The 10,732-nt window shown below is 51.9% G+C and overlaps 1 protein-coding gene across 1 annotated transcript; it reads left to right on the top strand.

Annotated features, from left to right (window-relative positions):
• The first annotated feature begins 2,658 nt into the window (after window positions 1-2,658).
• CDKN1C (cyclin dependent kinase inhibitor 1C) lies at window positions 2,659-4,383 on the top strand. The gene is made up of 3 exons (XM_032113211.1): window positions 2,659-3,335; window positions 3,428-3,554; window positions 3,689-4,383. Exons 1-2 carry the CDS (start codon window positions 2,696-2,698, stop codon window positions 3,547-3,549), a joined length of 762 nt encoding a protein of 253 aa, XP_031969102.1. The 5' UTR covers window positions 2,659-2,695; the 3' UTR covers window positions 3,550-3,554; window positions 3,689-4,383.
• Window positions 4,384-10,732: the final 6,349 nt, after the last annotated feature.

The raw sequence follows: 10,732 nt of genomic DNA, 5'->3' as shown, positions 1-10,732 counted from the left end.
GCTGAACTAAAAAGCAGGGCTGGTAACCTCAAACCTGATCTGCTTTACCTCCCAGGTGAGCTGGAAGTGAAGTGGCCTCAAACACAAAGCAACCCCTGATCGTTGGAACCATCGTTCCTTGCGTCCCTCAAGCACTGCGTAAATATTGGCTCACCTCTGGAAAGGGTTTGGAAGGACAACGACCTGGATTTTGCAGAGGGCACGCCCACATCTTGCAAATAGCAGGGGATCTTGCTCATTCAGCTTTCATGGCAGGAATGTCTAAAACAGAGGAGGCAGAACACAGGAAAGGCCTCGCCGGCACGGGGGAAGAACGGCAGCAGGTTCGCGAGGACTCCTCACAAAGAGCCCCTGTCTGCAGGGACCTGGCCATTGCCTTTCGGCTCGAGTCTTGAATAGAGGGCACTTTTCCAGCAGGTTTCTTGGGGAACTCAAAGCATTTTCTCTGCATAGCACATTTATTCCTAAAACCACCCCAACCTACATCCTGAGAGATGCGTTTGATGGCTGCTGAGAGAAGTCCCCAGGTGAACACTGTGCCATGTTCACCATGTTCTCCAACCATCCCAACTTGTGAGACCCACCTCTCCTGGCTCAACCTGTGCCTAACTGATGCTCACCTCCTGCTTTTTAAGATGATGTGCTCTTAGTGATGAGGAACTCAGAGAGCCTTTTCATGACCTGCTCCCTAAATCATATCCTTGGGGCCAAGAGACCCCCATATGGCTACCTTCAAGGGCCATTTTGGGACAGAAAGGACAGTGGGGTAATAGCCACCCAAAACAGCCACATGGGTAGGTTGTCCAACTCACCTGGGAAACTGAGAATGGCTGTTGAGAACATAACATCTGAGCAGGCATCTTTGAAAGAAAAAAGTCTTCACATTTCCTAAAACACCAGTGCTTCCACCATTAGTGAAATGAAAGTGGTCTGTCTGTACCACTGGTCAGCAAAGTCTTCTGCCAGGTGTGATGCCATGCCTGCCCAGGAAACAAGTGGGGATCTGCACCCTGAAGGCACTTGCTGCCTCTTCTTCTCTCAATCACGAAGCTACAGACCCTTCCCACTGAGCACCCCACCTGTGCTCACAAACATCAGGAAATGACTTCAGGAGATCAAACCTGTCACGGCATCTCATTGCTCAGAAGCCTGAGCATGGATAGATCCTTCCTGTGCAGTGAGCCAGGCTCCAACATTCTCCCTGCCAGCAGCAGCCAACCCTGGGTCCATGGGTCCAAACCCATGGGCACTGCTGGTACCTCCTGGTGTGGGCAGACTTTGGAAGCACCACTGAAGGTGCAGCACCTGGGAGGTGGCGGGAGCTGTCCCAGCTGCCACAGGCTCCTCGCTGGCATGGCAAGTGCAGGAGTGAGGGTCCCCAGCCGGAGGGCTGCTCTGTCACAGACATGGGCTGAATGTGGAAACACCACATTCAAAGACTTACTTTGGTGCACCTGGCAAGGCCTTTCCATGCATGCAAAGACAAATGCTCCTCTTCTTGAAGCTGATCTACCTATGGGGCCTAAAGCTGTGACCCCTCCAGCTCTACAGTAAGCTGGCACCTGAGGCAGTCTCTGCAGAGCCAGCACATTCTAGGAATTAATATTAATTTTATTCCCTTTAGGGAATAAAACGATCCAAGTTGTCTTTGCTCAAGGGTTTGAAGTTCCCAAAGGCAAGAGCCATAGGGACACGAGGAGTGAGGGGGTTCCCAAACACACTACACGAAAGAGGTTCATCTTTCCCCTTGTTGTCTGCAGAGGAAAAAATAATTGCCATGATGACCCTCTGAGACATGCATCAACAGTGTGATGATGTTCTGGGACGAATTTTAGCATGGTGTCAGTTATGCTCCCCCTTCTTTTCCTTTCATACTCCTCCATCCCAAAACAACAAAAGGCAATGATTGCAGTGACCTGCAGAAAATGTAAAGCACAAGCCAGCTGATCCCTGGCAAGACAATAGCGAGATTAGTTCATCTGCAGTGAACAAACACGTATTATGCGGGTTTTAAAGTTAGGAGAGGAAAATGCTGTGGTTTTCATGTACTTCTATTCACTAAGGCTGCAAGTTATTATTTCCATGCAGCTGAGAAGCCCTATTTTTAAAATTAGCCTTCAGCTTGTTTTGAAATCTGCAAGCATCTCGCTTTGTTTTGCAGCAGTGTAATAAAAATCCCCGAGCCAGAAACGATCCCGTTTTCCTCCACACGCATCATCTCCCCCGCCCCAAGCCCCCGCGCTCCACGGATGCTGAGAAACTCCTGGCGACACTCCTCGAGAAGAAACAAAATCCCAACCAAACAAAATAATAGTAAGAATAATAGTAAAAACACTCCCACACGCACCCTTAACGCGGAAAAGGCAACACGGAGCGGGGGGGGGGGAAACAACCCAGAAAGTGGCCGGGTTCCAAGCGGCAGCGGAGCCGAGGCCGGCGGCAGACAAAAGGAGCGGGCCCGGCAGCGGGTGGGGAGCGCGGCGGCCGCCCCCCGGGGCCGGGCCAGCGCCGGGGCCGCCCCCGGTCCCCGGCGGGGCCGGGCCCGGCCAGTGCGGGCCAATGCGGCCGGCGGCGGCGCGGCGCTGCCCGGCGCAGCCAATGGAGGACGCGGGCAGAAGCCCTGCCGCCGGGGGCCGGGGGGCGGCGGGGGGGGGCCCCGCCAATCGCGGCGGGCTGGCGGCAGGGAAACACTATTATGCTAATGGTGTTTTGCTCGCACTCGCGGGGAGCGGGGTTTAAAAGGCAGGGCCGGGGGGCAGGGGCTCAAAGGCGGGAGGCAGGGCCGGTGGGAGCGCGAGCGGCAAGCGGACGGGACGGCAGGAGAGGAGCGGCGGGGGGGGCACCGACGCCTTCCCGGCCCGCCGCGTCCTGCCTGGCGGCGATGTCCAACGTGCACCTCTCCGGCGCCGCTGCCCTGGAGCGCCTCTCTGCCCGGCGAGCCCTGGCCGGGCACGGCCGCAGCCCCGTCTGCAGGAGTCTCTTCGGGCCGGTGGACCACGAGGAGCTGGGCCGGGAGCTGCGGGATCGCCTGCGGGAGATGGGGGAGGACGACCAGCGCCGCTGGGACTACAACTTCCAAACCGACACGCCGCTGCCGGGGCCCGGCCGCCTGCGCTGGGAGGAGGTGGAGGCCGGCGCCGTGCCCGCTTTCTACCGGGAGACTCTGCAGGTGGGACGGTGCCGCGTCCCCCTCCTCCGGGCGCCCCCTTCCCCGCCGCCGCCGCCGCCCGCCGCCGGCAAGGGGCCCGGGGGCCGCCTGAGCCGGGAGAACCGCGCCGCGCCCCGCCGCCGCGGCATGCGGCTCCGCCGGAGGGGCCCGACCGCCCGCATCACAGGTGCGTGGGGAGCCGGGGGGCGCGGGGGACGGGGGGCGTCCCGCCGCCGCAGTGGCTGACGGACCCCTCTTTTCTCTCCGTCCCCCATCCAGATTTCTTCGCGAGGAGAAAAAGGCCGGCGGAGCCCAAGGCAGCGGCGGAGCGCCCCGCCGGCTGTCCGCCGCCCCCCGCCGCCGTGCCGGCTGAGCAGACCCCCCGCAAGCGGCTCCGGTGAGCCAGGTGAGACGCGCCCCGGGAGCGGGCGAGGGTATCTGGGCGCTTTCTGCGGCGCTTAGTTATTTCCTATACCACGACCAATTTTTTTTTCCCTTGCTTATTTTTTTTTTCCTCCTCCTCCTTTTTGTTCTTCCCAGACTTTTGCACTACTGCACCCACGGGAGAGGCGCGCCGCCTCGGGAGGCGCAACGCCCCGGAGGCGCGGGGGGCCGGGGCGGGCGGCGCGGCGAGCCGGGACCCCCCCGCGCGTGCCCGGCCTGGGAGCGGGAGCCGGAGCGGAGCCGCAGCGCCGGCCGCGCACGGAGCAGTGTTATCGTACAACAGTGCAATGTATGACGTTCTGTATAGAAATGTATTATGCCTAATGTGAGTACACTGGCCAGAAGTGTAAAGCTTTAAAAGTCATTTATAAGAAATGTTTAATCTCTGCTGAGCTCTCAGTGCAAAAAAAAAAAAAAAAAAAAAAAAGGAAAAATTAAAAAAACAAGTGTATATTTGTACAAAACTTTTTTTAAGAGTTATACTAACTTATATTTTCTATTTATGTCAGAAACGTGGATAACTTCGACATCCAATAGTCTTTTTTTTTTTTTTCTTTTGGTTAAGCCAAAGGGCACTATATTTGCTTTTGTTATTCACAAAATGTAAATTTATTTTTATAGTGGAAATTTTTTTTTTTTTTTGCATTCACAAGATGTAGCTACGAATCAAAATATTTTTTAGACTTTACTTGAAGACAAATCTGTTTCAATGGATCCTGAGCCGGTCTGTACCACTGCCATTGCAAATAATGCCACAACTTCAATAATAAAATCAAAAGTCAGGAAACGGCCGCAAGCCTGCTTGGTGTGTGCTGGAGGGGAAGTCCGGGGGGTGGGGGGTGGCAGGCACAGCCCCGGCGGCTTGGGCGGGGGAGCCAAGCCCAGCTCTGCGTCTCTCGGTGGAGGGGGTCCTCCCTCGCCGCGGGGCCACGGACACCCCCGCAATACGACCCCCGCCACGGGCAGAGCGCTTCTCCCACCGCCCCGCCGCGAAAAGCTGGCGGAGGGTTCGGAGGGGAGAGGGGGGCATCTTCCCTTAAAAACAAGTTCAAACTGCTGAGCGCTGCTGGAGTTAACTGCGCCTGAGGGGAGCACACGCCCTTCATCACACCCTGACTTCGGCCTTTCGGCACGTTGTAATGGTTACTTTTAGTAACCTTTCTTCCCAGGGCTGTATCTGTCCCCCCTCGAGGAGCCCCCCCCTCACCCCCATCGGGGCTGGGGCCGCTGCCTCCCTCTCTTGGGGACGGCCTCGGGGGGTGACTGGTGCAGCGGGTCAGCACGGGTGGGGACGCCCCTGTCGTGGCTGTGCAGACCTTCCCCCTTCCCCCCTGCCTTTCGGCCGCGGGCCCTCACTCCCCAGCCTGGAGCCCAGAGCCCTGGCTACTGCAGGGAAGCACTTCCTGGTACCTCTTGCCCAGCAATGATTTACAGGACAAACAACAGTTCTGGGAAAGGCAGCAGTTTCAGCTCGCCCTAAAAGACGTAAAAAGCAAAACAATACACACACACACGAACCCTCCCACCAGCCAAAATAGCCAGCGTTTTGACAGTGCTTTGGTGACAGTGCTGTCACAACCATGAAGCCGCAGCACTTGGCGACATCACCTCCTCCCCGTGGCCTGAGGGCAGGTTAAAGCCGTGGGATCTGCACGCAGCCCCCGGGGGCCGGGGCGCACGCCCTGCTCTGGGCCCCAACCCTGCGCTGCCCGGCAAAGGGGGACAGACCAGGTCTGGTGCTGGCTGCAGGTGCTGCAGTACTGGGATGCTGGAGAGTACAGCTGGGGAGGAGGACCAGGCTCCCAGAGCCGTGGGGACTGACTGGACTGATTTATGTCTTTCCGACTCCACCTCTCAACCTTGCACCTCTGAAATGCTGTACCCCCACACTGGACCCAGCAGCTGGGGGGGGACCAGGAGGGCGTCACTCCTGGCTTTCTGATCTCTAGCTGATACACTTCCACGGAGGGGGGAGGGAGACTGAGAGAGTAAGGCTCAGGGTGAATAGGCTCAAGGTTTACCCACATCGTCTTCCCCTGTCACAGCGCTCCTCTCTGCCCCCCTTTATCCCCCAACCTCTCCCCCCGCTGTCACGGCCGCCAAACGCTCCTGGCTGTAAAAGTAACATTGATTACCTCCAGCTCCGTGATCGCTTAATCAGAACGGGATTATTTTACACGCCCGCATCAGTGGCCGCTGACTCAATACGATTTTCCCCTGCTTTGAAAAGAAAAATAGCTTTTCCCTTTCCTTATGAAAGCCAACAATACCCGGAGTGAGGCAGCTGGATCCTCCAGGATTTATGGGCTTTTCTCTCGCTTTCATGAAAGCAGGTGCCTTTGGGACCTCCATTGTCCCAGCCCGCAACTAATAATAGGACTTTTTGCAATGAAAGATCCCTGCTCCGAGCTCCCAAATACCTCGGCCGGAGGAGCCACGAGGTGTGCCCAGCCTGGCTCAGGAGGAAAGCCCTCACCGCGGGGACAGTTCAGGCACGGGGCTCTAAAGCAAATAATTCCAGCTCATGGGCACTGCCCTAGAGCAGCCGTCGGGTTGGCAGCCCGCAGCAGGGAGGGCCGCGTCCCGCAGCCCCCTGGGCTCCGGCTCCCGGGAGGGCCGGGGGTGCGGGAAGGTGTGCGGCCGCCCCCGCGCCCTGCCCCACCCAGCCCGGCCGGCCCTGCTCGCCCCGGCACAAAGCACACTGCCCCTATTCTTTCGGCCTTTGTAGCCATATGGCAAATCCATGTAGACACAGCCAACATCCATTTATTCAGGCACATAATGTCCCGCAACAGGGAACAATTGGAACTTTGTTTGCTTCTATTATTGATGCGAATGGGCGACAGAGAGAGAGAGAGAGAGAAAAAAAATCATTTAACTATAAGAGATATCCAGCTAATTATGAACCATATGTGCCTATAGTTTCAAAGCAATCCAATGAAGTTCATTTTAAATCTAGACTACTTTATTAGTACGGAAGACAGATGTCTCAACAGTACATGCATCAGAGGAAACCATGTAAAGAAGTTCTTGAAATATTTAACTAGGACTCATTCATTGTCAGAGGGGCTTTAAAGTGCCCTTTATCATGAGAATGCATAGGCAGAAGCAGAGGGAGGCTGCTGGTTGTTACTGCCAACCCACTTACCCCTTAGCGCTAAATCCCAAATTCCACTTTGGATTTGACGACAGGAATATTTTTGGAAAGGATTCAAAATATCAGGGGTCTTGAAGGACCGAGCTTGCTGCTCATTACAGCTACAAAAAGTCAGGTCATTATTTGAGCTGCCTTAATCCCAGACTGAAACCAGCTACGCAATTAGAGGAATAATCTACTCCAAAATCACCACCGCTCCCTCTCCCAAGGAGCAGGGCCGTGCATTTGGAGCACAGCTACTGCAGTTCCTTCTCTGCCCCAAGAGAGACCTAGAGAGGGGCGTTAACAATGCTGGACCTCCAGAAATTTTTCATACAAGCATCTCTCGATATGAGTCCGTGGTGGGTGCCTAAAGGGAAAAGGCTCTGAAGGAAGCCTGGAAGGGAAACTTGGCGTGAGGAAGTCTTTCAGCTTTTTTTTTTTTTTTTTTTTTTTAGGGAATGCAATTATCAGCAAACAATCTTGGCAAAAAGGTATCTTTATGAGCTCAGCAACATCTACCAGTAATTAAGCCACTTCAGTTAAATGAATGCAACATATGGTTGACACTGGGAATCATTCTCCTTCTTAGCCACAACTTTTCCTTCTGGGCCAAAACTTGTTCTATTATCACTTAAAATAAACAAAAAGCTGCTTTCCAGCTCTTCAGCAAATATTTGTTACTAATGAGCAGGAGGTGTACGTAACAGGATGGGGAAAAAAACCCATCATTTTTAAAGAATAATTTCTTATGTTTTGATACAGAAATAAAAAAATCACTTGCAATGAGTTGTGATTGCTTGGTAGGATGGCTGCACAGGGAGATTCATGTGAAGGATCCACAAAGAGAGATGCAAATTGGATTGACCATTTTTAAGCAAAGAAACAGATATGAAGAGTAGTAGCATATATGCAAATATATATATACACAAGAAATAATTATTCACAGAGTATAAAATAATTCATCAGGGAACAGGATTTTTTTCAAGCCACATTGTCAACCATCACTACAGGATAAAATTAGAATGGTTTTCCAATGTCTTCCCCTCCTATACCTTTTCAGAAATGTTACTCTTGACAATCATTTTTGGAACAGAGCGAGTCAAAACACAAACCAAAAATCTTCACCTAAGACCAAAGGATGGGATTATGTCTGACTCACAGAGGATGGAAAAGAATTAAGTATTTTCCCCACATATACACAATATCTAATATTGAAGACCACACAATCTTTTTTGGTGTCAGTGGTGAAATTCCCAATGGAAAGTTCTTTGTGTTTTGGTTTATTCAGTTGTTTTTTAAACCAAGGGGGATTTTTAGGCATGTGTTTCCAAGAAACCTTTGTTGGGACAGATTTTTTGGGGAAAAAGAGAGAATGAAAGATGGTAAAACAGTTAGATGAGCTATACAGAATGTAAAAGCCCTGAAACAGGCCCTGCTGAATCAAAAAATAGCCCTGAAACAGGCCCTGCTGAATTAAGAAATGACTCAAACTCTTTTAAACACAGAACTAACTAAATTTCAGAGCCACTTTCCACAATCCACATGGCCAAGCCTCTGCTCCAGGAAAACCAGTGGCTTCACATCTACATCTGTGGTGTTGGGTGGGTGCCATTTTGCAGGGAGAGGGAACAGGAGGATCAGGAGGCAGTGCCAAAAACCACCTAGGGTGGGGATAACAAGGCATGGGTGGAGCAGAAGCACAGCTGGGGTACACTGGAAGAGGCTGGGCAGAGGACACAAAACTCCACCAAGGGAAGGAGAGAAGGGAGCAGGTCACAACATTTATAGCCTGTACATTCCTCCAGAGGCTGCCTAGCCCCAACACATCTCTGCTATCAGCAAACACCCATGACACTCGTCCAGTAACATCCCATCCCTCCCCTCAACTCATCTACACATGGGTGCTGACAATAATCTCCTCCTTTTTGTCCCTGTGTCCCAGGTCAGTGTGGGATCTAAAAATGCCCCAGGCCTGCTGAGGAGTCACTAGGTTTCATTCACATCATCACACGACTACTCACTCTCCCCTACCAGATTTTCTTTAGCCTACTTGATGCTCCCTGTCACACACATTACACTTGTATTACACGGAGAAGGAGGTTTGGAGGTGCCTAAGCTGTCTGTACAATTTCAGCCCAGATCTTTTGTTCCCAGTGCATTTTCACGGCCATGCACACCATTCCTTCCCCCGGGGATACACACAGTACCCAATTCACCCAATGCTTCACCTTGCCGCATGAATCTGGGCCATGCGGCAAAGGTGAAACTTCCAGATAAACTCCTGCCAGAGAAAGTAAAGCAAGAGCCTAAAGGATACCTTCATGTTTAATCCAATGCCAACACTTGAATACAGGCTTTTATTCTTCAGAGAACAGTTGGCTCCTCCTGACCTGTTCCTGCAACAGAGGCTTTGTGCAGTTCGGGACCAGGTGCTTCAAGTTTTCATGAGCAGCCACTAATTGTGCCCAGGTTTGTTGGGCAGCTAATACTAGCTGCTGGGGTCTGACTTCTGAAAGTGCTGAGCATCCACAGCTGCAGCCAGGGTCACTGAGTGGCTGGCTCTGCATGTGGTTTTGGCCAGCTGAAGCCCATGCTTTGAAAAGGAACAGCCATGGGGTACCTTGGACCAACGCTCCAAATTAATTATTAGCTCCTATTTCTTGGTATTTACCTCCCCATCATTAAACAGGGATAATATCACTCATCACTTATATTTTAATCCATTAATATTTGGAAAGTGATGGGTTACTACCGTGAGCAGCACTGTATAAATCTGGTGGGGACATTAATAATGTCTTTGAGCAGGGTTTGAATAGTGCCCAGTTAATAAGATGTAGCACCGTCCATTGAACGTCGAGAAAAACAAAATTGAGCAACTGCTCATTAAAGCGAGCACCGTTCACTCTGTGCACTCAATGCGATCATTTAATTAAAAGATTTTATCATCATGCACAGACACAAGGGGGCAGAGCCAAGGCCCTGTCTTCCCTCATCCTCACCTGCTCCGCATCAATCACACCAGAGTATTCTTGGATGTAATCTACAATAAGAATCTAAAAAACATTCAATTTTTTTTTCCCAAGCCCCTGCACTAACAGAAATCACTGCCTGAGCTTTGACAAGTCTTTTCACCTTTTTATCCCTGTCTGTCACCCCTTGGTCCCACCCTTACCCTGCTGACCGTTTGCCAGACTCCTGCAGGTGCAGCCACTTGGCCCCAGCCTGTGGTCTCCACCATCGTTGACATCACAGCAAGCCTCGGAAATCACCTCTGCACCTGGCTAAGAGGTGGGGGGAAGGAGAAGAGTTTTTCAGAGCAGGAAGATGCTTTGTTTGGGGCTGGTTTTGAGTGATATTGGATTAGAGGAACATGAGTACGCAGCTCCTCTTGCATGCTGTTCTCTGCCGGGGCTGGTGGCAATAAACGTGCAAACCAGCCACCTCAAAAACCAACAAATGATACCAAAACCACCCTTCTCCAAGAATACACCTCCACCACTGCCTCTGTTTTTACATGAAAGTACTGAGGAAAAGTCCCTGTTTGGGTCACATCAAGCAGTCTTATACTGGGAACTGAGATCTAGAGCAATTTGCTCTGGAAAACAATGAGCATGAATTAAGTTGTTTTCATACATTTGGTAATTGGTTTAGGAAAGCCAGCTTTTCTTAGGATCTTCAGTCAAGATGTTTTCAAACATGGATCTAGTTAACATCACTTCAGTTTTGCTGGTGCTGTACAGCACTCCTGACTGGTGATCCCAAAAGCTTTGGATTTTTCTGTTGTTTGTTTTTGTTTTTCTCTCACCCAGATGAGTGAGCAGGACTGGGAGTGTTGGCACCTGGTTCTCTATTTTATTCTGCACATCAGGAGGCAAAACCTGTTTCTCTTTCCCGATGACTGGGGGACTCCAGACACATATCCCTCCAAAGGAAGAAGCCTGTCTTTTGTGCCAAGAACAAACCTTTAGGAGCTGCTATGACCAGGCTTTTCTGCTTGGAGA

The sequence above is a fragment of the Corvus moneduloides genome, chromosome 6 (genome assembly GCF_009650955.1).
Source record: "Corvus moneduloides isolate bCorMon1 chromosome 6, bCorMon1.pri, whole genome shotgun sequence".
Taxonomy (NCBI): domain Eukaryota; kingdom Metazoa; phylum Chordata; class Aves; order Passeriformes; family Corvidae; genus Corvus; species Corvus moneduloides.
This window is presented reverse-complemented; position numbering and strand designations above follow the sequence as displayed.

Bases quoted from the DNA above. Each gene is read 5' to 3' on its own strand.
- CDKN1C (XM_032113211.1), top strand. From the start codon at position 2,696: ATGCTAATGGTGTTTTGCTCGCACTCGCGGGGAGCGGGGTTTAAAAGG. The intron at 3,336-3,427 runs GTGCGTGGGGAG...TCCCCCATCCAG, and splicing joins CCCGACCGCCCGCATCACAG to ATTTCTTCGCGAGGAGAAAA.